Raw genomic sequence first — 25636 nt, 5'->3', positions numbered from 1 at the left:
AGGTAACAGGTGGCTCATGTTTATTTATTCATTCATTTATTTGTTTGTTTGTTCATTAGTTTATTTTTGAATATTCACCCCCCCCCCCCAAAAAAAAAAAAAAATTGGAAATTACTCCAGTGCTTTTTGGCAAGTAACATCAGAAGAATTGCAAAAAAGGCTCCTTTTGCCTTGCAGATGAAAATCTTCAGTTTTCTCAGCCTTGCCCTTTTCCTAGAATGTGTGCCTTCTCCTCTCCTGCTGGCACCAGGTGGACCGGCCTGGTGGCCTCTTGGCCTTGGGCTGAGGTCAGACAGGCCTGGTGGGTAGCGAGAGAGAGAGAGAGAGAGAGAGTGTCTGGAAACAGTGTCGCCTTTCAGGAGTCTTGGAAGGAGTGTTAGTATGAAATGGCACATTGTGTCCTTGGCTGTTGGCTGGCCCAAACACATGATCCCCTCCGCCACTTATGGAGCTAGCTCTCTCTCTCACACACACAAACGATACACACACACATTAGAGTACACACACTCACTCACTCACTTACTCATTCACTCTCACACACACAGTAGAGTACACACACACACTCATTCTTTCTCATGCACACACACACACATCATATATATTATGAAGCAAACACGAAACAACCCCCCACCCACACACACAGACACAGACACACACACACAGACACACACACACACTGACTGACAGACTAAGACTGACACCATCACAACACACATTGCACAGTAATAGGTCAGTGTGGTCACATGTTCTCTGCTCTCATCCTAAAAGGGGACTTGTCGCATATGCCTTGTGTGTGTGTGTGTGTGTGTGTGTGAGAGAGAGAGAGAGAGAGAGAGACTGTGTGTGTGTGGTGTGGTCACTCATGCTGTCACTGCTCCAGTGTGTTGTTAGCACCGCAGAAACGTTTGCGTGTGTGTCTGCATCTGTGTGTGTGTTTGTGTGTGTGTGTGTGTGTGTGTGTGTGTGTGTGTGTGTGTGTGTGTGTGTGTGTGTGTGTGTGTTGTTGGCCAAAATGACTGTTAGACAAGCTGCAGACGTCATGTCTGCTACCTGAGTTATTATGGACGGACACTGTTGATCCTTTGTGTTTACATGTGTGTTTGCGTCTCATTTCTCTGTCCTGTCATTTCTCCCTCCCTCCCCCTCTCACAAACACACATGCACGCGCACACACGTACACACTTGTTGCCTGTATGTTAATGTAAGTGCAACACTAAAAGCTAATTCTGGGCTTAACTTTAAACTACTTAGACATGGCCCCTGGAAATGCAGTTGCTCTTTCATAAACTTTGACCACTAGGTTGCATACTGCAGTTATTGTAAGTGGAGAAAAACATAAACCCTTGGTCTCTCTCACTCAGCCCAGTACATAATGTGGTTCACAGAAGCACCCTAGTATACTTACCTAGGCGCCTAACATTTTCACAGTCGACAGTGTTTGCGACAGTGTCAGGATTGAGGATATATACACTCCAATCCAGTTAAATGCTGCACAAATGTGCCACTCATTTTCTGCCTTGTCTGTTGGAAAAAGTATGAGGCAGAAAAGTAAGGACTTCACCCTTAACTCTCCATTGGATAAATGAGTGGTTAGAATGGTGCGTGTCCAACTTCTAACCACCTTTGACTCAGTCTCACGTAGATCGGTTCCGATGACCAACTCATTGATCCCATCAAAACATTTGAGTTGACCTTCATGACATCTCGTTGCCTAGCGTCAGATTTGTGTGTGGCTTTTAAAATACACAGCATTGTGTGGAAAGGGATTGTTGAGTCCCCGCATTGTGCATTCTCCGAGTGAGTAACAGTAAGGTTGGCACTAGAGCCAAGCTCGTATGGGTGTGGGGGAGTTGCGGAGGGTGGGTCTGGTGCCTACAAGCTTTTATTGCGAGGGACACCCCTCACACACACACCACGACTCCAAAGTGTGTGGCCAGCATTCCACTCCCTCCCTCCCTCCCTCACAACCACTGTTTCCTGAGAGACAGGAAGTAAGCCTGGCTTCCTGTGACAGTCCTCTTTCATGTGGTCACTTCCTTGTGTTTGGCTAAAGCTGTTGACGTGCTACAAGAGAACAGGGGCCAGACCAGTGGCTCTCTTCTACTTCTTCTCTCTCTCTCTCTCTCTCTCTCTCTCTCTCTCTCTCTCTCTCTCTCTCTCTCTCTCTCTCTCTTCCCTCCTCTAGTTCTGTCCAGATTATGGAGAGACAGCCAGGTGGGCTAGCTTTTCGGACAGGGATCAGACTAATACCCGTTCCCTTATGAGTTGGCTATGAATCGGCTGCCCAGTATTGAGTCACTGTGATCTATTGCAATGTTTTTCCCCACACATTTCTCTCCGATTATTATGCCAGATGAACAAAAAGCATCATGGAGAAAGCATCATCTTTCATTTCATATTGTATGACATTACAATATTACAATATAACGTTTTTTTTATTATTTATATGAGATCTTTGGAATAGTATTGTATGCATATGTAGCATATATTTCTATGTTACCCATAAGCACAATATGTCAATGCTATGTAGTGTTATATAGGCAGCATGTTGAAGGGGTTTCTTTGCAGTGACATCTTGGATCTGGACAAGACAAGATTGTAGTGAAACTCACAGTCAAAAGACTGACTGTGAGAGTCAAAAGAAAAACAAAACCAGGACGTATCAGAACGTTTCGTTTGCTCTCATCTGAATGTTTGGTAACCTTGTGCAGGAATGTGGATTGAGGATGGAGTCGGATTCGACCCCCCCCCCCCCCCCCCCCCCCATGCTTTGTCCGGTTTCCTAAGAGATACTGACCCTGACTGAGTTGCGGCAGAGATTACATGTGAACTTTGAACGCCGTGATTAGTTGGAATGTTTAGGTCCCTGTGCATGGCAGAGCGCTAATAAATCAGCCATTGTCACAACAGGCTGGTAGAGGGACCATAGGTAAGACAGAGATGGACAGAGGATCCACGGGCTCTCATGTCCTACCTGGACACACACACACACACACACACACACACACACACACACACACACACACACACACACACACACACACACACACTGGACATAACAATCATGACTGTAAAATCGAGAGGGAACTGGGCAGTGACATCAGTGTCAGAGAGGGTGTGTGAAGGGGGCTCAGAATGATCCAGAAACAGACTAACAACAAACTCTTGATATTCGTATGACTCTGTAGAACAGAATGGGACCAGAGGGAACTTTGGTGCTAATACTTGAGGAGTGTGTCTGCTTTTAACACCTCAATCATAGTGCAGACAGACACACACACACACACACACACACACACACACACACACACTCTCTCTCTCACACACACACACACACACACACACACACACACACACACTCACACACACACTGAGGGCTAGACTCGGGGGGGCCTCCCAGCCTCTTGCAGGCACTCTCCACTGCCAGGATCTCTTTCCACACAGCATAGGGAGTTCTGCCCAGGTATTTCCCGTCCCAGTTGACTCTCTCTCTCTCTCCCTCTCCCTCTCTGTCTTTCCCTCCCTCTTTCTCTCTCTCTACCCTTTCGTAATGTTTTGATCGCTCTCTCCAACATGTTTCGGTAGACCACTGTTGAATAACACCATAACATTAAGTCAGAGACCAAGTCTATTTCACTGCCCTGTGGAAGGTTTCCCCCATTTTCTTTTTTTCCACTCTCTCTCTCTCTCTCTCTCTCTCTCTCTCTCTCTCTCTCTCTCTCTCTCTCTCTCTCTCTCTCTCTCTCTCTCTCTCTCTCTCTAATACACACACACACACACAAACACAGACATTCACACACACACTCCATATCGGTCTCTCTCTGTCTCTTGCGTAATGCTCGTGTTCCTCTTTCCAGCATGGTCTCGGTAGACCACCGTCAGAAAAGATCAAAACATTTAGTCACAGACTAGATCCCGTCCCCCACTTACGTCAATACTGGCTGAGGCATAGACCAGTGTGTGTGTGTCCCAGTGTGCTGGGAGTGTGTGTGGGCCCCAGGGTGCTGGGAGTGTGTGTGTGTGTGTGTGTGTGTGTCTGTGTGTGTGTCTGGTTCTGGTAGGCCAGTTGAGGAGGGACATTTAATCCGCAGGCTTCCTTTTCCCCTGCCGACATGGGAGGCGTGATATACGGCGGTCACAGGACGTTTCGGCGTCCGCGCACTGACATTCCCGGCATTCCTTGATGCTGCTCAGCTGAAATTACACAGCAGCTCTGTGGCGGTCACGGGAGAGAGGCCCACACGGCACACACACACACACACACGCACACACACACACACACACACACACACACACACACAGAGGCACGCGTACGGAAATATACATATACCCATTCTGTGTGTGTCTGCGCTGATTGAATGCATGTGGTCCTGATCACTGCACACTCCCCGATATGCCTGCTTATCACAAAAGCTGGCTCCAGTTTTTCCATTTTCTTTTTCTCTTCTCCTTCCCTGCCTCCTTTGTAGGACTTGGGAGGAGATGGGATGATCAGTGTTCAGGGGTACGCCATTGTTGGCTTTCTTTATAATGCTTAAAGAAGTCTACATGCTGTGGTCTGACTGCCAAGGGAACTGCAGGATGTCTCTTATTCTACCAAAGCTTTGGTGTCAGTTGTGCTTCAGTGAGTGTATAGGCTTTTTTTTTTTTACTGAGTTACATAAAGCCAAACAGGAGCCACGCAGCGCTGAAAGATATCCCCACTCTGGCTTGTTGTGGCAGTCGCTTGGCAGAGTAAAATTGGATTTACTTTACTGGAGGTGCACCGGTGCTCAGCTGCCTGCATGTCGCTCCTTAAAGCCTGTAGTCCTCGAGACATGCACTTGAGCAGAGCAGAGCAGAGCAGAGCAGACCATGGTGTGTGTGTGTGTGTGTCTGTGTGTGTGTGTGTGCTTATAGTACTCCCCATACACACACATATACACACTCTGTCACTCCTTAAAGCCTGTAGTCCTAGAGACATGCGCTTGAGTAGAGTAGAGCAGAGCAGACCGCTGTGTGTGTGTGTGAGTACACTTACTCCCCATACACATACACATACACATACACATACACATACACATACACACTCACTCATCAGCTGTCTTGAACTCATCTGGCCTTCAGGCCCAGAGCTGGCAAGGACGTGGGCCAGATCCTGTTTCCAACAGTGGAGAAAGCCCAGCGCATCAATCATCCAATTTCCCTCCTGCATCCCACTGGGTTTGCCTCGTGGAAAAGTAGCACAGGGCCTGTGGTAATACCAAAGGCAATGCAGAATTGGTGTGTCAACCAATACATGTGGTCCAATGTCAACAGGAGTCAGTCAGTGTTGTGCACTTTGGCTGATATGCTCCTTCTCATCACAAATAAACCCCTACTGTGTTGATTTCAACGTCCTCAGCAGCACCCCTTTACCACCCCCATGTGGAGACTTCCTGTGTCTGACGGCACTGTTCAGACTGGACAGTGTTGAACCGAGCGCAGAAAGCAACACACACACACACACAAACACAAACACATTAACTTACATAAACACATACACACACTTAGGCACACACACACACACACACACACACACACACACACACACACACACACACATCAGTGAGCGCCTGGGCTCATGGTTCCCATGATGACAGTGAAGGTGAGGATATGACAAACAGGAAGACAGAAGATGCTCATTTACTTTTACAGTTTTAGGGCCTAGAGATCTTGAAGTCAGCACCCTTTTGCTGATGCATAATGTCTCAATAATTGCATAGCATAAAAGACTACCCACCATTTATGTTGTTTTGACTGAAGAACAAATGTGGCAGGGATGTCAGCAAAAAAAAACTATTGTTGACTAAGTGACTTAATTGTTACAGAAGTATAACAGAAGGTATCTTGCGTACATATGATGTGCATAGGCTACCATTTAAATGTGAATCTGCATCTGTAAAGGTGAATTACTCATACCTGTGAAGGGTAGAGACATGACGCATGAGAACAGGCAGAAGGTGTGTTTTTTTCCAAACATCACAGACTAAAATCTGGCTCCTATTTTTGTTCTCTGTTGCTATGCTAACAAAAAAAGGTATACATATTTGTCCGTGGGAAATAACATCCTTATTTTGTCAGAGTTTGCTTTTTTCTTTCTTTCTATTTTTTCATAGTTTCACTATGCTGTATCAGCAGGTGTTTTTGTTAACTCCCCGACGTAATGGTTTTCTGTTATTATGCTGCCTTTTCCGTTCTCGTCACTCGGTTTCGGTGAACCTAAATGTCTGCCTCAGCTTGGTCTGTTCTGTGTAGGCTACATGCATAGATCAGGCTAGTTCTTCTCGTCCCACTTTTTGAGGGACCCATTATATGATCCATGCATCTGTATGGTACTGGCCTGTAGATTACAATTTTACAGTAAAGATTCACTGTATCACAGATATTGGTTTGTATTTTTGCTGTCCATTGGGGTATTGTGTATTAGCGGATGTAGGCCTATCTGTTATTGGTCAATAAGTAGCAGGCTGCATGCAAAGACCTGTTGTGTTTTTGTCAGCTATCGTGTATGACGTCACCATCAATATACAGAAGGCCCTTTGGACTTGGGTACATCAATAGCGTTTCATGTGTGTTTATGTGTGTCTGTGTGTGAATCAGTGTGTGTCTGTGCATGCATGTGTGTGTGAGTTTGTAAAGTCAGTGAGATGCATTCAGGTGGACGCAAACCACCACAAAGTGACCTTAAGTGGTCTTTCTCCCTCTGTTCGTCCGTCAGCACTGGAGCGGACATAAACAGAAAACAGGTGGTGGAAGGATTTGCACTAGTGTGATTGGCTGTCAGAGGACTCATTATGAGAAAAGGGCACGCACTTACATCATAAAACATTCACAACCTACACCTACACAACACACACACACACCGGAACCACACACACAATCGCTGTAACTCTTTTCTCACTTAACTATGTACAGTGTGTAGGCAATGTTTATTAAGATCACTTTAACAAACCAAATAATCACACCATAACTATCTAACTACTCTATCTCCCCCTCTCTCTCTTCTCTCTCTCTCTCTCTCAATGACAGAACTCCATTAGGCACAACTTGTCCCTGCACAGTCGTTTTGTGCGCGTGCAGAATGAGGGCACCGGCAAGAGCTCCTGGTGGATGCTGAACCCTGAAGGGGGCAAGAACGGCAAGTCACCCCGCCGACGCGCTGCGTCCATGGACAACAACAGCAAGTTCGCCAAGAGCCGAGGGAGGGCCGCCAAGAAAAAGGTAAGGCAGCAGCAGACTGGAGGCAGGAAAGAAGCCTTTGTGACTCTGCATGGGAAACTGGACTGAAAGCTAGTGTTTTCATTGTCGTTACAGAACATAAAACGTTCTAATTCAAAAATGAATAACACAAGAAATATCATAATATAAACATAGAAGCACCAATATTTTGTAACATTTGACACTCGGCTGAATTTCTGAACACATCCCCTTGGATAGAGTTCAAGTGCTCATTCTCCACAGTCATTCCATTCTCATGGATGTGGCTTATACGTCGCAAACATATCTCCCATTCCTGAGGTGGTAATCTGAGACCTCTGGTCTCTCTCTCTCTCTCTCTCTCTCTCTCTCTCTCTCTCTCTCTCTCTCTCTCTCTCTCTCTCTCTCTCTCTCTCTCTCTCTCTCATTCTCTCTCTCTGTGTCTCTGTTCCCACAGATGGCTCTGCAGGGTGGGCCTGAGGGTGGTGCAGACAGCCCCGGCTCCCAGTACAACAAGTGGCCTGGCAGCCCAAACTCGCACAGCAACGACGACTTTGACACATGGAACGGCTTCCGCCAGCGCACCAGCTCCAACGCCAGCACCCTCAGCGGGCGCCTGTCGCCCTTCATGCCCGAGCAGGACGACCTGGGCGACGGCGACGTGCACATGGTGTACCCGGGCGGGCCCGGCACCAAGATGGCGGGCACGCTGCCGAGCCTGTCGGAGATGGCCAGCTCTCTGGGCCACCACCCGCACCACCACCACCACAGCTCGGAGAACGTCATGGAGAACCTGCTGGACAACCTCAACCTGCTCTCCCCGAACAACGCGTCGCAGGTGGGGCCAGCGGGGACCCCAGGGGCCCCAGCTTCAGCCCAGGGCTCCGCACAGTCCTCCCCGTCCCCCATGATGCAGGGCAGCCCCGGGTACCCGAGCCCGTACAGCTCCCCGAGCCTGGGCGGCAACGGCGGCAGCCAGCCCCAAGGGCCCCAGGAGTACCGCAAGTGCCTGTACGGCCAGGCCAGCATGAACTCCCTGTCGCCCATGCCCATGCAGCCACTGGCCGAGAACAAGGCCAGCAGCTTTGGGCCGGCCCTGGGCCAGTTCGGCTGCCCGGCCGGGCTCCTCAAGGAGCTTCTGACGTCCGACAGCGAGTCCCACGGGGAGCTCATGCCCTCGGTGGACACGGTGGTGACCCAGTCGGGCGGCAACGGCGGGGGCGCCGGAGTGCGCATGTTGCCCCCTTACAGCAGCGCCGGCGGCGCCGGTCCGGTCCAGCACGGCCGCTCCGAGCTCATGGGCGGCGGCGGTCAGCAGCACGGCAGCCACGCCCTGCCTCCACCGCACCCGCACGCCCACGGCGTGGTGCACAACCAGGGACCGCCGGCCCCCGTGGCCATGAACGGCCGCCCCATGCTGCCCCATGCCAACATGAGCCACAACTCGGTAGGTCCTGCCGGACGCCTGGGCACCGTCAAGACCTTACCCATGGCCTTCAACCCGGCCGCCCACCTGGGAGGCGGCATCGGCGGCGGTGGGCCTCTTACCTACTGCACCCTCCACAGCCCCAACGGTTACGGCGGGGGACGCCCGGGCCCCCTGCTCCACCACCCGAGCCAGCACATGCACGCGGAGAAGCTGCCCAGCGACCTGGACGACATGTCCATCGAGCGCTTCGAGTGCGACGTGGAGTCCGTCCTGCACGACACGCTCATGGACGGCGACTCGCTGGACTTCAACTTCGAGCCGGTGGTGCCCCAGCAGGGTTTCCCACACGGCGTCAAGACCACCACGCACAGCTGGGTGTCCGGCTAGAGAGGAGGCCAGGGGGAGCAAGGGCCGCACTCACACTCGCTCACAGGTAAAGAGCCGCGCTGCACCGGGCACTCCCATCAATCACATCTGTCTTTAGCAATATCTCCCAGCCACACCAGGTAGACGCTGAATATACAAGGGATGTACCTCTGATTTTGTACCGATACGGTATTTGTTGCCCCAGCAGTAGATCAGAACGTCGTCCTTATACATTTATTTCTATATTATGTTCTTGTTGTGGACCAACTATCGTAGTTATGGAGAATGTAGTACCTAGTACAGTGCTTTTGAGGGGTCCAAAGCCAGCTACCACTGGACTGCATGTTGCATGTGTTATGTTATATGTTGCAACTTAGACATCAAAAACAGTCCAAAATGCTAGTAAGTTCTAAGCTCTTGAAAATCCTATAAAGACCTAAACTCTTCAAAAGCACACTGCCTTATCCCTCCACTGCCTTTGTTCTCTTTCAGCTCCAATCCATATGCATCTCAGAATGGAACATGGCAAGCCCACGGACGCCATCCTCATCCACCCAAAGATGCTGTACCCAAACTCCTCTGGTCGCTCATCAAAAGCCCTCGGCAGCTTTGGCTGTGGCTGCTCCCAAGCACATTCAGACATTCATTCATTCAGGTTCCGGAGGACACTTCGTCTTTTCATTTTTTCGCCACTGTACCACGTTGTCGCAACCAAGTGCCAAACTCTTTGCCTTTGAACTTCAGAGCCAAAATTTGATGTGCACTGTCGATGCTGCCTTCTTATTGCAGTTGATGATTCATAGAACCAGTGGATTACACTCTGATGAGTGTTGTTTTTTGTCGTTTTTACAACTGCAACACACAAAGTAATACATACATACATACACACACACACACACACACACACACACACACACACACACGCACACACACACACGCGCACGCACACACACAAACAAACAAAATGCACACAAATGCCTCCTGAAGACACCAATGTCTCAGTGGGATAATTTTTTATTGATTGATATAATAGCTGAAAGATTTGCTCAGAGGCCTTGCTCACACCAGCTCTTAAAATCACCCACAGTGCCGCAGGTCTGCAGCAAGCACCCGCTGAAAGAACATGAGATACCTGTCTGAACATTTAGCTCTCTAGTCGGAACTCTCAGCCGATTGTTCCCTTCATGAAACCCCTCTATCTGCCCACCCTCCGTTAGGAATTTCATTCGAGTCAGGGCCTTTGTGGTGTAGTGAGGAATCCCCCGGAGGAATGGCCACAGGAGTCCCAGAGTTTGAGGGCTTCCGGAAGGAGAACTGGAATATGGAGGGTGTTTAGGGTTATGTGTCACTGCCCAGGGCTCTGTTTTTCTAGAAAACCCAGTTATACTGTGTCAGCCTAAAAGGGTAGCCGAAGATGGGCCAGACCAAGTCGATGTCTCTTGGGGAGGCCTCTCAAACTACAGTATGTCATGACACTTGTTTTTTTTAGTTTTTGTTGTTCTCGTAGTTAGACGTCTCTGTATTTCTTTTGTTTGTGTTGTGTCGCTGTTTTTGGCTTGGCTTTGGCATGTTAGAAGGAGGAGTGTTTTTACTAGGTCATGTACAGAGAATGTTTACATTGTGCGAGCAACAGACTCGTAGTTTTGTTTTTTGTAAATTGGGAAAGAAGAACTGGATTTTCAGTGGACTTTAACATTTTGAGGGTGCTTCTCGGTTGGACTAGACCTGGCTGTTTCCATATTTCTTGTAAATACCAACAATACATAAATACACACTCAGACATACACATATATTGAAAAACATTAAGTAGATATATATTGAGATTTTTATTGTTATCGTTGATGTTATTATTTTTGTTTTGATGCAGCGGCAAGTTCTGCACGCACATGTCTCAAGTGTTCTGTCGGTTCTGAGTAGATTTTAAGCAGAGTAAACATTATTATTATCGTTATTAATATTATTCCAGCAAGAGTGGTAGTTCTGAACTGCTAGCTGGAAACTGGCTTGGCCACTGCAGATATGAGGATGTTGCTCCCTCAAACATGCAGAGAAAGTCAAATTTCCCTCCCTTTAAGAAGGTTGTGAGGGAACGGTTAGCTTTTGTGTTGTTTATTTATTTGGTGGAAGGAGACTTCGTATGTTCATAGTATGCCTCAGTTTAACGCAGACGTGCTCGTTACTATACCCCCCCCCCCCCATCCCTCCTCTTTTTCTGGGGGCCACGATATGAAACGTGCCGGCGTCGTTGACGTGATTTGTTTTTCCTGATATGAGCTGCCTTCTTCACAATGGTTAGGTGACTGCGTCGAATTTGTCGCTATGGAGAGGGTTCATGGTTTTCGTTCAGATAGATAGTGTGCAGTTACCCCTCTACCTCTATCAGGCTTGTCATCCTCTGCTGTTCTCCTTGCCTTATGTCCTCTTCCCCACCCACTCACCTTACACCCTCCCATGTCCGCGTCCTCTTTTCCAGCTGTCACTGAATTTGACACATTCGCTAATCTCATGATGCAACATGATCCCACTAATGACTTTGGCTCATGTCTTTAATCAAGGATTAAATCAAGTCGTGCTCCTCATTGCCTCTCAAGAGCCAGAGCAAGTCTTATCCAAAGCCTGAACAAGCCTTGTACATTGTGAGTGTTGCCTTCTAAAGTGCTCTTAATTGGCAAATGCATAACTAAGACCCTAACAATCAAGGGATAACACACTAAGGAGCTATATTTAGACGCCTAATTAGCTATATTTAGATGCCTAATTAGCTATATTTAGACACCTAATTAGCTATATATAGATGCCTTATTAGCTATATTTAGACACCTAATTAGCTATATTTAGATGCCTAATTAGCTATATTTAGACACCTAATTAGCTATATTTAGATGCCTAATTAGCTATATTTAGACACCTCCTATGTGAGTTAGCATTCTCTTTCCATGATGCAAGTAAAAACAGTGAGTAGTTTCTCAAATGTTTAAAGCATAAGAACTCGCACTGAACTCACACAACCACAGTCAATATGGAAAATAGTCCAGATATGAGGAGAGGAGAACGGACAGAGTATGAGGAAGATAGCATGTCCATATTGTCCATACAACAGTTTGTTCATAACTCCTTCAGAGATGCCCTGAGCCATCCTGAACTTGCGCAGCTGTATGTGAGCATTGTCCTCAGCTGTTTGGTCAGATCTCGAGATTGACTTTTCGTTTAGGTTGTGAAAGTGGATTCTCTGGAGGTTGTTATCGAAGCAGGCGACATCCATTTGACTAACTGATTCCTGATAGCTCCTTGTCCGTGTAAATAACAACTCTCATTTCAAGCGATATTCTTTTTTTTCTAGAGCTGCAGAGCTGCAGCTGGTAGAGGAGATTGAAGTCATTGAGTTGCCTGTTTAGCGTCTGTCTATGTTGTACCGCTAAGCTCAGAGAAAGAGCAAAACTCACACATGAATCCTTTGTAAATTATATGTGCAGGTCACTCATTTCATACATAACCATTCTATCATCCCATGTCAATTTTAAAAGGATGCTTAAAAATATATATTATTATGCTATGTATTAAGAAGTGTAAATGATTGCTTTGTGAAATTTGCAAGTGATCATACCTATGCATTTTCATACTTTAATTTTTAATTTTATTTTTTTGCCTGTCTGTTTTTCTGTATTTGTTTTTACTGATTATATGAAACGTTTTATGTATTATAGCATTGTGGACATGTTATTTCATTGTCAAAAATGTTGGTTTCAAATACCGTAGTTATTTCAGAAAAAGGATATGAAGTATATTTAGAACTTAGAGGATTTACTTGCCTTTTGTAAACTGACACTGTTATCCTTGTATTCAGCAACAGTTTGTAGGAAAAATAGAAAACACAAAAATACATAAACTTATTGTCTAAGTACAGAATTGGAAAAATATTATTAATTGTCTGAATTATCTGTATTCAGATGGTGAATTTTGGACCAATTTTTTAGAAGAGAAAATATAAATTTAAATATTGCACTTTTACCTTAACATACATTTTATAACTTGTTCCTCATAGAGAGACTAAGAAGTAAATACATGAGTTATTTTAAAACAAACTGTTACATTTATTAACTTATACACAGAAATGAATCGATTTTCAATCAGAAGAATATATCACACAATGTGCAATTTGTTTATGTATTAGAGAAAAGAGAAGAAGTAAAAACGTCTATGTAACATCAAGGGTTCGGGAGGCGGGATGGAGTGTTGCCATTTTGAAATGATTTGATTGGCGTGATGTTGATGTGTATCTACCTTTCTATTTCTTTATTGAAGCTTTTTGGCAGTGAGCAAGATACAGTTCTGTCAGGTGGCCACAACCTGTAACATATTTACCCGAAACGCCTGTGAGGTCGCTCCGTAAATCAGAAGCCTGATGCACTTGTACCATGATGCAAGAACAGAATTATGTTGTCGCTGTGTGAAGCCATATGTGTACATAAATTATGTTACATAAAGATCGGCAGAGTATGTGGTTGTTTATTTTCCACCTACATGTGTATCTGTACTTCCTGTGTGTGTGTGTGTGTGTGTGTGTGTGTGTGTGTCTATGTGTGTGTGTGTGTGTGTGTGTGTGTGTGTGTAGTACAATGGGTGGATCAACGGGTGGCTGGCTCCACATCTCGGAGTGTCAAATGACAGGCCGCGTCTCTGAAATCACCACGGTTGCCTGTGACTCGTGACGGGCTTTCATCTTCTCCGCTCCGAGCTAATGACGTTTGACGGAGCCTCGGTGCCCAGGCCTGGCCTCTCAGTGCCTGCAGGGGGCGGGGGTGGGGGGGTCTAACAGCAGTAGCTATGGTTGTAGTGTTGGGGGGGGGGGGCGGTTCTAATGACTCTCGGAGGTTAACGGTTGACCCCTCCACCCCACCCTCCTCTCCCAACATGTCAAGCTCATAAGTCCAGTGGAGACATTCGAGGAGACATCCAGCCACTCTGCCTTCGCTGCAGTACTGGATCATCTCTGGGTCATGGGGTTTTGCGCGGGACCAGAGAGCTCAGAGCCTGAGTTATGGCTTTAAATAAAGACCAGGGCTAAAGGGCGTCAGCAGACAGGCTACACACGCCGCCTCTGTTCTCTGACCCCTGCTTCATGTTGGTATTTGGGAACTCTTTTTTGGGTGGTTCTTCAACATTGTCATCCAGAACAAAAAGTGGTGGAGAGATTTTGTAGTTAGTCATACTGGAAGTTTATCCAAAAATATTAAAGTGTCTACTTCAAATGCTCTCCGTCAGAGAGAGAAAGAGCTGTCAGAACTAAGATAACTCCTGTGTCAGGGAAGATTCATGACTTTCTTTCTCTCTCTCTGAGTGTGTGTGTGTGTGTGTGTGAGAGAGAGAGAATGTGTGTGGAATGAGTTGGAGTATGGAGACCCAGCAGCACATTTCTTTCCCTTCCCCTTTTCCCCTTCCTTTCTCAATTCCCTCCCTCTCTCCTTTCCTTTCTCTCTTTCTCTCTCTCTGAGTCTCTCTCTCTCTCTCTCTGTCAGCTGAACCCAGTTACCCCTCCACAAGCTCTGGCTTGGAGCCATTCTGGTCCCTTCTGGCCGTCTTTTAACCGATAAAAATCTGTCTGAGAGGCGTTATGGGTCAGAGCCAGATGGTACCGGAGTGAGCAATTATGTTTGAAAGCTGAGGGGGATCACGGCTCTACCTTTGATGGTCTCAAGTCTGAAAGAGTAAATATTTGCAACACAAGTGTTTTTTTTTTATTTCCTTCTCAACTCAAGCACACAGGTCTGTTCTATTGTTTTTGTAGTGAGGGTTTTTTTGAGCCAAAGTGCTTCAGAAGGAGGTTGGTAGAGAAAAAAAGAGAAAAACCTGAGGATCATACGTGTAGAGAAACTGCACCAGTGACATACAGTTCATCTGAGGATCCAGAATGGCCCAAGTCAAACAGGTGGTCGAACTCAAGCTCCAGATTTCGGAGCTGTTGGCATCCTAAACCAACCCCCACCACCTTGCACCGTCTTCACCTTCTCATCACCACAACCTAAAAAAGAGAAACACACACACACACTGGAGTATTTCATTTTTTCTCATTTTCCCTCCCTCTCTCTGTCCCTCCCTCTCTCTCTCTCTCTCTCTCTTTCTCTCTATCTCTCTCCCTCTCTCCCGCCTCAGGCAGAGCAGAGCGGTGTGGCCTGGCGATCCCTTTAAACGGTGTGTTGACAGACAGAGAGGGAGGCGAGGGCCCCTGCTGTACAGACGGCTGTGGAATGCAGCGGGGCCTGGGTGTGGCGCCGGGCCAAATGTGTATGCAATCCTTATGTTCTCTTGGGCACTGGGAGAGTGTGTGCTTGCGTGCAGATGTGTATGTGTGTGTGTGCGTGCGTGTGTGTGTGTGTGTGAGTGTGGACTTGAGGCCTCATTTAAGGGGAGGCCAAGTGAGGATAAACCCCCTCACCCCCATCCCCTCCTCCCCAGATCATTGAGTTCATCCAGTACGTTGCCTCAACAGTTCCAAAGTCTCTCTCCCTCGTTCTCTCTCTCTCTCTCTTTCTTTTTTCCCCATAATGAATTTGAACAAAAAAGACTGTAAAAACAAATGGACAGCCACACACAGCCTTGAGCGGTACTTTATTCAAAATGACTGAGGTAACATTTGCACATAACCTGTGCAACCCAAATCCTGTCGCTTTGTTTAAAGGCTTCGGATGGCTTGGTACACCCACCCTTTTGCAAAAACTCCAGAGGGTCTCAAAGGTTCACCGCAGGACACACACACACACACATACGCACACACACACAAGATTTAATTCCAAATGACAAATTAAAACAGGAAAGTACGAGTGGAAAAAACTTGGGAAACGTGTATGAATTATAAAGACCCATGCTGACCCTGTTTGAGGAGATATTTTCTTCTCCGCCAGCCACTTCCCTCCCCTGTCTCAGTTGGGAGATAAAAGTCCAGCGAGCTTTCAGGAGCTCTGCAGGACACCAAGTTCATTCTCAAGGGGCCTCATGACAAATTGTTTGAGGAAAATCACACAGCTCAAGTCTTATTTCTTTACTGTGTATCCCATTGAAAAGACTTTCACATGAGCTGTAAAGTATTAGCCTTCATGTGGCATTGCAATGCAGTAAAACATATTTTGAATTTTACAGTGTAATGACAAAAAGAACTAAAGCATATAATTTCCATAAAGATTCACAGCACTACATAATATACACAACACTACATAAACACATGACAATGAGATCATTTAAAACAGTTGCATGAAAATGTTGCTTTTGTGAAATGCATTCTGCTTTCAAAATATCTAGCATATTGCATAAAATGGCACTGTTGCATTCAAAATTTCCACCACACTTGACTGAATTGCCACCACACTTGACTGTAGTGAGATAATGCCCACTTGTGATATAACTCAAACGGGGTTGGTTGACTGAGCAGCAGTATTCCCAGTCTTGTGGAACACATGTGTTCTGTGCCTGGTAACGCCACCATGGGGAGAGGGTCCACAACGGCACCGGTGCCCTGGGAAGCCTGAGAGAGGCCGAGCCCTCCCGTCCTCGCTGATGGCTGTGCCTGTGTCCTCTGGGGCCTTCAGGAGAGAGAGTAAATGAGTCTCAGTGGGGGCCCTGTGGGGCAGCGGGGGAACCAGGCAGACTGCCTCAGAGCTGGAGGGACGGGGAGGGGGGGGGGGGGGGGGGGTCAGGGCTGAGGGCAGCAGGGAGATGAGAACCAAAGAGAGAGGATGCCATGAGGAAAGCCCTGGGCACACACCCCACATAAACCCTCAGGCCTGGAAAAAAAGCAGGTGACAGCATGGAGCTACCTGTGCTGAGAGAGCACAATTGTGCATGTCTGGTACAAGATGTCAAACCACTGACCACATGCAAATCACATACTTGTGGGGTTTTTTGTATCAGTATTGATAAAATCAAAGACAGATTTGTTGCAGACAACATCCAACATCCAGACAACAGAATTGTGTGATCTGATGGTAATCTAGTACTGAGTAGGATCCCAGTATCATAACATCTCAAATAAGTGCAGACTAACGAATGGATAGAAAACAGATTCTGCACTTCAGCTCATTTCCAAACTGTAGAGTAGCGTGGGGGTGGGGGGCTTTACGGGCCGGTTTTTACAACTTCAACCTGAACTTCATTCAGGGCCCACACCGCTCTGCCAACACATTTGGGCATCGTTTGAATTTTTTCACTCCGAGGGGTCGTGATATTAAATAATTTAATGGCACGCTGCCAGGAACCAGGCCCCCCCCCCCGCCCCCAAAGCATGTAGGATTGCTGAGCATCTCTCTCCCCTCTCTCTCTCTCTCTCTCTCTCCTTTTGTCTAGCTGGCGCAGGGCCAGCGTCCGATTAGCATGTAGTGATCCAGAGTCTCATCCTGTGGAGGCATCTGAAACTGGTTAGGGTCCTGACGCATCAGTCTGCCGAAGAGGGGTCATTAGGAAAAAGGGAAAATGACTAACGAAGCCATCAAACAATGGAGAGGCACGAGGGACGAGAGGATGGGGGGAAGAGAGGGAAGGGGAGGAGGGGTGGAGAAGAAGACAGAAGAAGGAAAAGTGGATATGACTAACAACCTCAATCTATCAATCCACAGGGAGGGAGGGAGAGAGAGAGAGAGGAAAAACAAAGCAGGAAAGAACAAGAAACAAAGAAAATAAGGATAGTAGTGAGATTGAGTTTGCAACTGTATTTTACTGTCCGTTTTTAAAGTGCACCCTACGACTGTAATGAGTGAATTGATCAATTGTACTTGAAAGTTAGTGTTGTTTACAATATCTCTTACCATAACTTACCACCTCACACACTTCATCAGCATTGCCCTGAATGTACAGTATGAGTCATGTGAGTGATTATGTGGTTGAAATATCATCACTGTGATTAACAAACCATTTCCAACTGTTTCAGCGCCGCACATTATAAACCGTGACATGTCTGCTGACTGCCCAGGGCCTCAGAGAGACTTTCACATGCTGAGTTAGATGCAGTGAAATACACTAGTCATCAGCTAACAGTGCTTGGTAAGATATGCTGATGTTAAGTGTTACTTAGACTAATCACATAAAGTTTTTCTATTATGCTCTGTGAATCGCATCTACAATGGCAACTAGCTGGTTGTCCCAACCAATCAGGAATCCTTCTATTAAACAGCCACCACTGCATGCCAATTATTTAGCATTGTGCACATCAAGGCAAGGGGTAGACACTTTCAGCGTCTCAAAGTGCGAAAAAAAGAGTTCAACATCACTTTCCATTGTTCTTCTAGGAATAGTTTGTCTGAGCCTTCATCACAGCCTTGCCTGGAGCCCATGTGTTTTTGTTTCTGTTTTTATTTACTTCATTGGTCCCGACAAGGCTCCAGCTGACTGTGTGGCTCTGGCCCTGATCTGGGACCAGCGGCATCTCCTTCATTCATATCCTCAGATCCCCTGATGACGGTTGGGCCTGAGCGGGGAAAGGGAGGGCTTGAGTAGACACTGCGGGCCACGCATACCACAAGCCCCCTCATCTGGAGCCTCTGCCTGGCTGCCAGTCTGCGGTGTGGGCCGCAAGGTCTATGTGTGGTCGCCTTCTCTCTCTCTCTCTCTCTCTCTCTCTCTCTCTCTCTCTCTCCCTCCATCTCCATCTCTCTCCCATGTTCTCTTTCTCTCTCTCCATTTCTCTCCCATTCTCTCTCCATCTCTCTCCCACTCTCTCCCTTTCTCTCTCTCTCTCCCTTGCTCTCTCTCTCTCTTTGTTTCTCTCATGATCCCCGTGTCTCTCTCTTTCTCCCCACCCTAAAAGCCTGGGCTGTCTTTCATTACTTGTCGTGCTGACAGTCATTAGAGTGCTGAGGCGAGAGCATCTCGGAGGGGAGAGAGAGGGGACAGCGTTTTCAGACGAAAGAGAGAAGAACAAAAACGAACGAGAGAGCTGAAAAGAGCGGGCAGGAGAGCACAAAAGCAAGCAGAATGGCAGAAAAACTTGATTGACTGAAAAAGCACTTAACCTCTTCAAGGCTCTTTCAGTGGAGAGCACCAATTACATGAGTCAAGGCAGGGGTAATTAATTAATATGCTGCTCTGATAAAGCCCCATTGAGTCTCTCAGGTTTGTCATTTAGCAGAGGAAGTTGGGGTGATGGGAAGGGGTGGAGTGGGGTTTCAGCAAATATGGATGAAGGTCCCTGTATGTGCAATGCAAGAGCTCTAAAATAGATCAAATAGATGAGCTAGTATGGGACTAGGCTTTATTGTATCCCTACGACATCCTAATCTGACATTAGGTATTTGAGAAAGCACAACATCACAACAGCATACATCCATTTAAAACATTTTTGCATAAATGGACATTTTAGTCAAGACAGCCAAAGGAGAATTCCAGCGATTTTTCACATAGATCTCTGTTTGTCGAGGTCACCGAGTACTGTCATTACTAAATAAAACAAAAATAATCGGTGCTACCTAGCTCGAGTTACTGCTGAGTTCTTCTGTAAGATGGTCATGTTGGTGACCAGCCCGCCAAGCTTGACATTGTAAGTGTAAGATGGTCATGCTGGTTTGCTAGAATGACCAACATAAGCTAAAGTTAAACCAGCAATGTAGACCAGCAACACCAACTAAAATGACCAGTTTGAGACAAGCAAAACCAGTTGAATCACTGGGTAAACCAGCTGAAGGTATGTTTTCAAAAGATATTTGCTGGTCTAGCTGGTCAACCATCATAGGGTGGTCAAACAAGCTGGTCATCAAGCTGGTCAACCAGAAAACCACCTTTAGCTGGTCAGGCTGTTTTTTTCAGCAGGGATAAAAGTAAAATTATATTTTGATTAATGTTGGAATGATGTATATAAAGGGAGCTTAAATGGTCACTAAATCTAAAAAAACCCATCAAAAGTGATCTCCATGCTAACAGGTCATTTAAAATGTATGCCAGGAAAATGTTTTTCTGTAGTAATTTAGTTACAAATGTAAATGGCTGGAGTTGCTAAATGTCCCTGAGACATTGCCTAGAATCATGTTGGTCATATGAAAAGAAAAAAATACTTTTTTGCCAACAAACATCCAAGGTGGATTTGGCATATAGTAGAATGATTATACTGAAAATAACTCCATGCTTAAATGTAAGTATAGAGGAAGGTCTGTGATGTTCTGAGTCTGTTTTTAATCCAAAGGCTCTGGGAACCTCATTAGAGTTCATAGTATTGTGAACTGTATGAAATACCTGGGTATTTTAAATCAAACTCTGGATGCCTCTATCAATACACTCAATGTGGGTCATGATTGGATAATCCAGGTGTGCGATCCAAAATGTCTGTCCAGATCAACACAAAAATGATTTACTGAACACAAAATCAAGTTGCTTCTATGGTTATCTCAGTTTCCTTAATTGAATTCCATAGAAAAACAATGGAGTGTGCGTAGGAAGAGTATGCACTAGAGAACACCCAGGAATGTGGATGATTCATTCAGAGATATTCTGTAAAGAGGAATGCTCTAAAAAAAACTCCAACTTCATGAGATAATATAGGAGAATACAAAGAGCCCTTTTATTGGGAAAGGGATGCTTTGCAAATGATTAAGGGGTGCCAAAACCTGTGGCACTTGATTTAATATATTTCTTAATGAGGATCCCCCCCTCAGAATAAGTTTTATCTATTATTTTCTTTGCTCATCTTTACGAGGGGTGCCAGTAAATATGGAGGGCACTGGATATCCATCCACTGATCTCATTATTGGTCTGTATACTGTACCATGTCACGTATTCATTTGAATGAACTCAATACAGTTGGCCACTTACTGTAATGAAGGGATGATTTACAAAAACAAATTCTGAATTATTTTTTTTTTTAAATAGAAAAAACTGGCTGCAGCTCATGCTGCTTTACTGGTTTCATATAGATTGCACTGAGAAGTCACTGAGGTCCGGGGTCATCAGGTTCGCTGTGAGGAAGTGAAAGCCAGATCTCAGTGCCATGTGCAATCTATGTGTGTTCAACTCTCACAGTCAGCCTACAGAAAAAGGTTTTGGGTGAAGGTTTCCTTTCCTGAAAAACCCTAAAGACTAGTTATTACTTTGAATGGTCTTCAAATCCTTCTTAGACCTATGATTAAAGGTGACAAATTTCACTTTATTTATAGAATGCCTGACTTGCCACAGACCCAACTATAACTTGTGCTATAAATTGCCCTCAACTAAATGTATGTGTGTGCATACCCACGTGTGTATATGCTCAAGAGTGCATAAGTGTGTGTGTGTGTGTGTGTGTGTGTGTGTGTGTGTGTGTGTGTGTGTGTGTGTGTGTTTGAGTGTGGGTGCGCCGCATGTGTGCGCATATGTGTTTGTCCATGCATGTACAGTGCGTGCACATGTGTCTGTGCATACGTGTATAACATAAAACACGTTTGCATACACAGCAGGTGGTCCGCCATGTGCAACTATAGTATCAAGCAAAATAACAGTGAAAGTAAAACAGTACTCTTTTACTTTTGCATTTGACAGCTTTTGCGTTGGGCTGTTTCCCCCCCTGATGCTTTGAGCTGTAATTGTCACTTCAGGGAGGCACTTTAATACGGTGTAAATCTGTTTGCAATTAGGAGGCTGAGGAGGAAATATGTTATGCTTGAGTTAGAGTGACTTATCAGTGGGGCATGATGATTATACATATTGGCAGGGAGGGCGGTACTTACAGAGGGCAAAGCTTGGCAACGCAGGAACCATGGGTATGTGTGTGTGTGTGTGTGTGAGAGAGAGGGAGGTGTGTGTGTGGGGGGGGGGGGGGGCATAGTTAACTAGTTAAATCTGTTTCTGATCTTGCTAGTTAACTAGTGAGGCACAAAAAGTTCTCTATTTAACTAGAGGCCCTCACTAGTTAACTATTAAAAGCATTTTGGCTCTCACTGGTTAACTAGTGCAGAAAAATGTGGTTCACTAGTCAACTAGTTGACGGAAAAGGCTCACTAGTCTAGCACTGAAGCAAAAACCACAATGCAATGGGCTTGCCATAGACAGCAATACATGGCACAATGAGTGGTGCCCATGCATCTTGTGACTGTGCGCTATCTATTTTTAAACAAACACGAGAGTACTTCCTAAAGTTGTGTGTGTGTATGTGTGTGTGTGTGTGTGTGCGTGCGCGTGAATTGGATATGGGCAACACTTTTTTTCCCCTTATAAATGCTTTGAATGCTCAGAGTTGGAACTTCCAAGCGATAGGGAGATAGGAAAGAGGGGGATAGACTGGCAGACAGAAGTGGGGGGAGAGGGAGAGCAAGGGAGAGAGAGAGAGAGAGAGAGGAAACCGGTATTTAGCCATCACAACCATTTGTTTCTCTCTTTCTCTGTACTGCCACTTCCCCGTCACTTGTTTGTTTACCGGCCGTTGAGGCTGACGCGGGTTAGTCTGCTGACTCCTCGTATCGGTGTGTTTGCGGCTTCATATGGATGCGTCCCCCTGCAGTTATTAATGAGGGCATTAGATTCTGTTCCCGCCATGGCTCAGGACCGCTGGACGGCACCCCGTGAGGCCGCTCGCCTCGCTGCGCTTGTTTTTATATTAATGACGAACACATGGAGGATACCTGAGCCGTGTGCTGACACACCGAGCCCCTCCACGCGGGCGCTGCTGAGTGAAAACAACAGCGCGCCACCAAGGGCTCAGGAAAACAACAGAACCAAAGAGCAGTGTGTGTATTGCAGGATCTCTCCCTCTTCCGCCCTCTCTCTCTCACACATCATGCACAAACACACATGACATGTCTAAACTTCACATACGTATACAGTCTCTCTCTTTCTCTACACAAACACACACAGATCTAAACTCTCTCACGAACATACATGTATATTCATTCAATATCTCTATCACTTTCTGATAGAAATCTCTATTTGGCTATCTGGTCTCGCTCTTTTTCTCTTACACATTAAACTGAACTTTCTCTCTCTCTCTCTCCCCCCCCCCCCTCTCTCTCTGTTACACATGCATAGCCTATGTTTGGCCCTGTGCTTCCTTCCTAGCCTTTGTGTGTTTTTTTCTCCTACGCTCTGTTCCATTGAGTGAGAAAAACCATCTCTTCAACGAGCGATAACAAGAGCATGCAGCCAACAACAACTTCACTTGCTCATAACAGCCAACCCTGTTAATAAACTGATTCATATTTTGAGAGCCCTTATTGTCTTGAAAGCCTTCATGGAAATCCAATCAAGTACACACAATGTTTCTTATTTTTATGCTGAGCTTTCCAGTCCAACAGCTTTGTCAACAGTCTTCATGTTCTTCTGATGATATATATCTCACCTATTCTGTTCCAACCTATTATTCCAACTCTTACTACAACCCCTTGTGAAAAGAAAATGCATTTTAGCACATTTTGTGTATTCACAGAAAAAAAGCACACAATATGGACTTGAAATGATTATGTCTTTTCATTGTCTATTTGGTTGTATTCTTGCCATTTCACATCAAGACTCACAATGGCAAGTCTGGGGCCTCATTTATAAAAGGGTTGCGTAGAAACCATCCTTCATTTGATCTTAGATCATTTCTGAAATGATCGTACGTGTGATTCAGAGAAAACGAACGTACGCACAAAAAAACGTGCGTACGCCACCCTTCCAGATGTGCCCATTATAAATCACAAATGAACGTCAACTTGTGCGCAGCCGGATGGTTTTAGGTCTCCGCCTTGTAAACACCCCCTCATCAATATCATTAGCATATGTTTAAATGAAATCAATGGCCTAAAAGCTGTAGCTTATGTAAACATTGTATAGACCTAGCCTATGCCATCTGATGTTAACTAGCCTATATGCGTCAGTTCGAATAGCTTAACTAATTATGTTTTTTCCAGCAAAGCTTTCTGGAAAGAGATCGTATGCATCCATGTCCATTGTCCTCTGCTCGCTTTCATTCCTTTTGCTTGCAGTAATGTGAATAATCAACATTTCGTATGTTTGGCCTACTTTGTAGAAAAAAAATGGGTAGGCCTAGCTTATGAAGGAAAGACCTCTAGGCCTATATACTCCTGTATGTTATGGTACAGTAGGCTACTGTACGTTTCCAATATGACCCAGGGTAATATGCTGATTTAGCCTACAAAACAGAGGACTAAATTATAAGCGTGATATGTCATGTAGGCTTAACGTTTCTTTTAGGGTAGGCTATGTTTTTGCTGAAAAAGTAGCCTAGTTCGCCGGTCATTTTTCATTCATTCTGCATATCTTTGCTATCATTTTCTTTCAATAATGTCCAATGCCTTAAACATTGTCCTTTATTGTTTGCTTTACGCTTACCTTTATATTTTATCCTACATTATTCAACTCACGTATTGTCATCTGATCTTGGGCACTGCCAGTCAAAAAAAGCAAACAGGTGCGCGCCCTGCACCTCTTTACGCAACTCCGACGCAACACTAAATATGAAGATGCCCTGCTTTCAGAGGATAACTTCTGTCCCTTGGTTGTGTAGGCTATATATAATATAAAATATCTATAGCCTACATTGTATAGCTTACAGTCAAATATTACCTTTCTGTTACGAAGCTGGGAATAGGCCTATGAGCGCAAATTAGGATGTAGTGGAGGCTAAACGCGAGTAAACGCAGTTTATCCACCTCTGAAATTTCAGAAATAGAGTTTAGGCCTACCCACCTCTTATTAGAGTTTATCTACCTCTCAAAAAAGTTTATTCACTTTTAACATTCAAAACTGTATGATCAAATACTATCCTATATTCCCAATACTGCACAATAACCTCCAACATTATCAAACTGTTCGAATGCCTTTTTGAATGCCTTCCTCTCCTAAACGAGGGCAATTGGACATTTGATGGTCAATATTAGATTGGTGAGAACACTAAATATACTAGATCACCTGTAAGAATGTTTCAATTATTCTATCGTAGGTCTTGTTTTTTTTTAGATATTGTGAAAAGCTATACGTCTTTTCACTTTCTTAAGTGGGCTATAGTTCTCATTAGCAGTTTTATGCCAAACCATGAAACATTAAGCTGCGTCCAAAAACGTCTTTAAAAATCTTCTGATATTGATCATGCATATGGCAAAGAAAGACATGAGATCGTTGGTCTTGGAATTTTGAAAATGCATCGCACTTGGACCTCAGATTACTTGCAGTACCCAGGCATTACCACAAGGAAATGGTCGTACGTCAAGTTTGAACCTGACGTGGAGATAAGCACTTTTTCACGTCAAAGACGGTTTTTATAAATCTGAGCGTTGGCATGGATTTGAGCGTACGCACGGTCTAAGATCAAATCTGTGCGTAAGAACGCGTTATAAATGAGGCCCCTGATATCTGCTAAGTCACAAAAAACTACCTTGATCTGATTTAAAACCTTGATTCATACTGTTTCTGGTGGATAAATATCTCTTTTTGGGGAACACAAAAATACCCTATTTGGAAAAAATCTGCCTGTAACAAAGAAACTAGACTCAAAGACTGAGTGAATACTGGAAAATGTTAACACATTTCTTCAGAATGACATTTAGAATGGCCTTTCCTTTAAATATAGCCTAAATGTAGGATTTGCATTTCTGTTTGTCTACATGCAACGAAAAAAGTCTTCCATGATACAGCATATTAGGGGGAATGGACAAAAGTAAAGTACCCTCTCATTCCTTGGAT

General features: G+C 45.3%; 1 protein-coding gene across 1 annotated transcript in view; it reads left to right on the top strand.

The window, feature by feature from the left end:
• Positions 1-13499, top strand: part of foxo1a (forkhead box O1 a) — a 38778-nt gene extending 25279 nt beyond the window's left edge. The window contains exons 2-4 of the mRNA XM_042063278.1: positions 7051-7242; positions 7676-9080; positions 9506-13499. Of these exons, the coding sequence (XP_041919212.1) occupies positions 7051-7242; positions 7676-9034 (1551 nt within the window). The 3' untranslated portion in view covers positions 9035-9080; positions 9506-13499. The remainder of the gene's footprint in view (positions 1-7050; positions 7243-7675; positions 9081-9505) is intronic.
• Positions 13500-25636: the final 12137 nt, after the last annotated feature.

Source organism: Alosa sapidissima, chromosome 15 (genome assembly GCF_018492685.1).
Source record: "Alosa sapidissima isolate fAloSap1 chromosome 15, fAloSap1.pri, whole genome shotgun sequence".
Classification (NCBI taxonomy): Eukaryota; Metazoa; Chordata; class Actinopteri; order Clupeiformes; family Clupeidae; genus Alosa; species Alosa sapidissima.
This window is presented reverse-complemented; position numbering and strand designations above follow the sequence as displayed.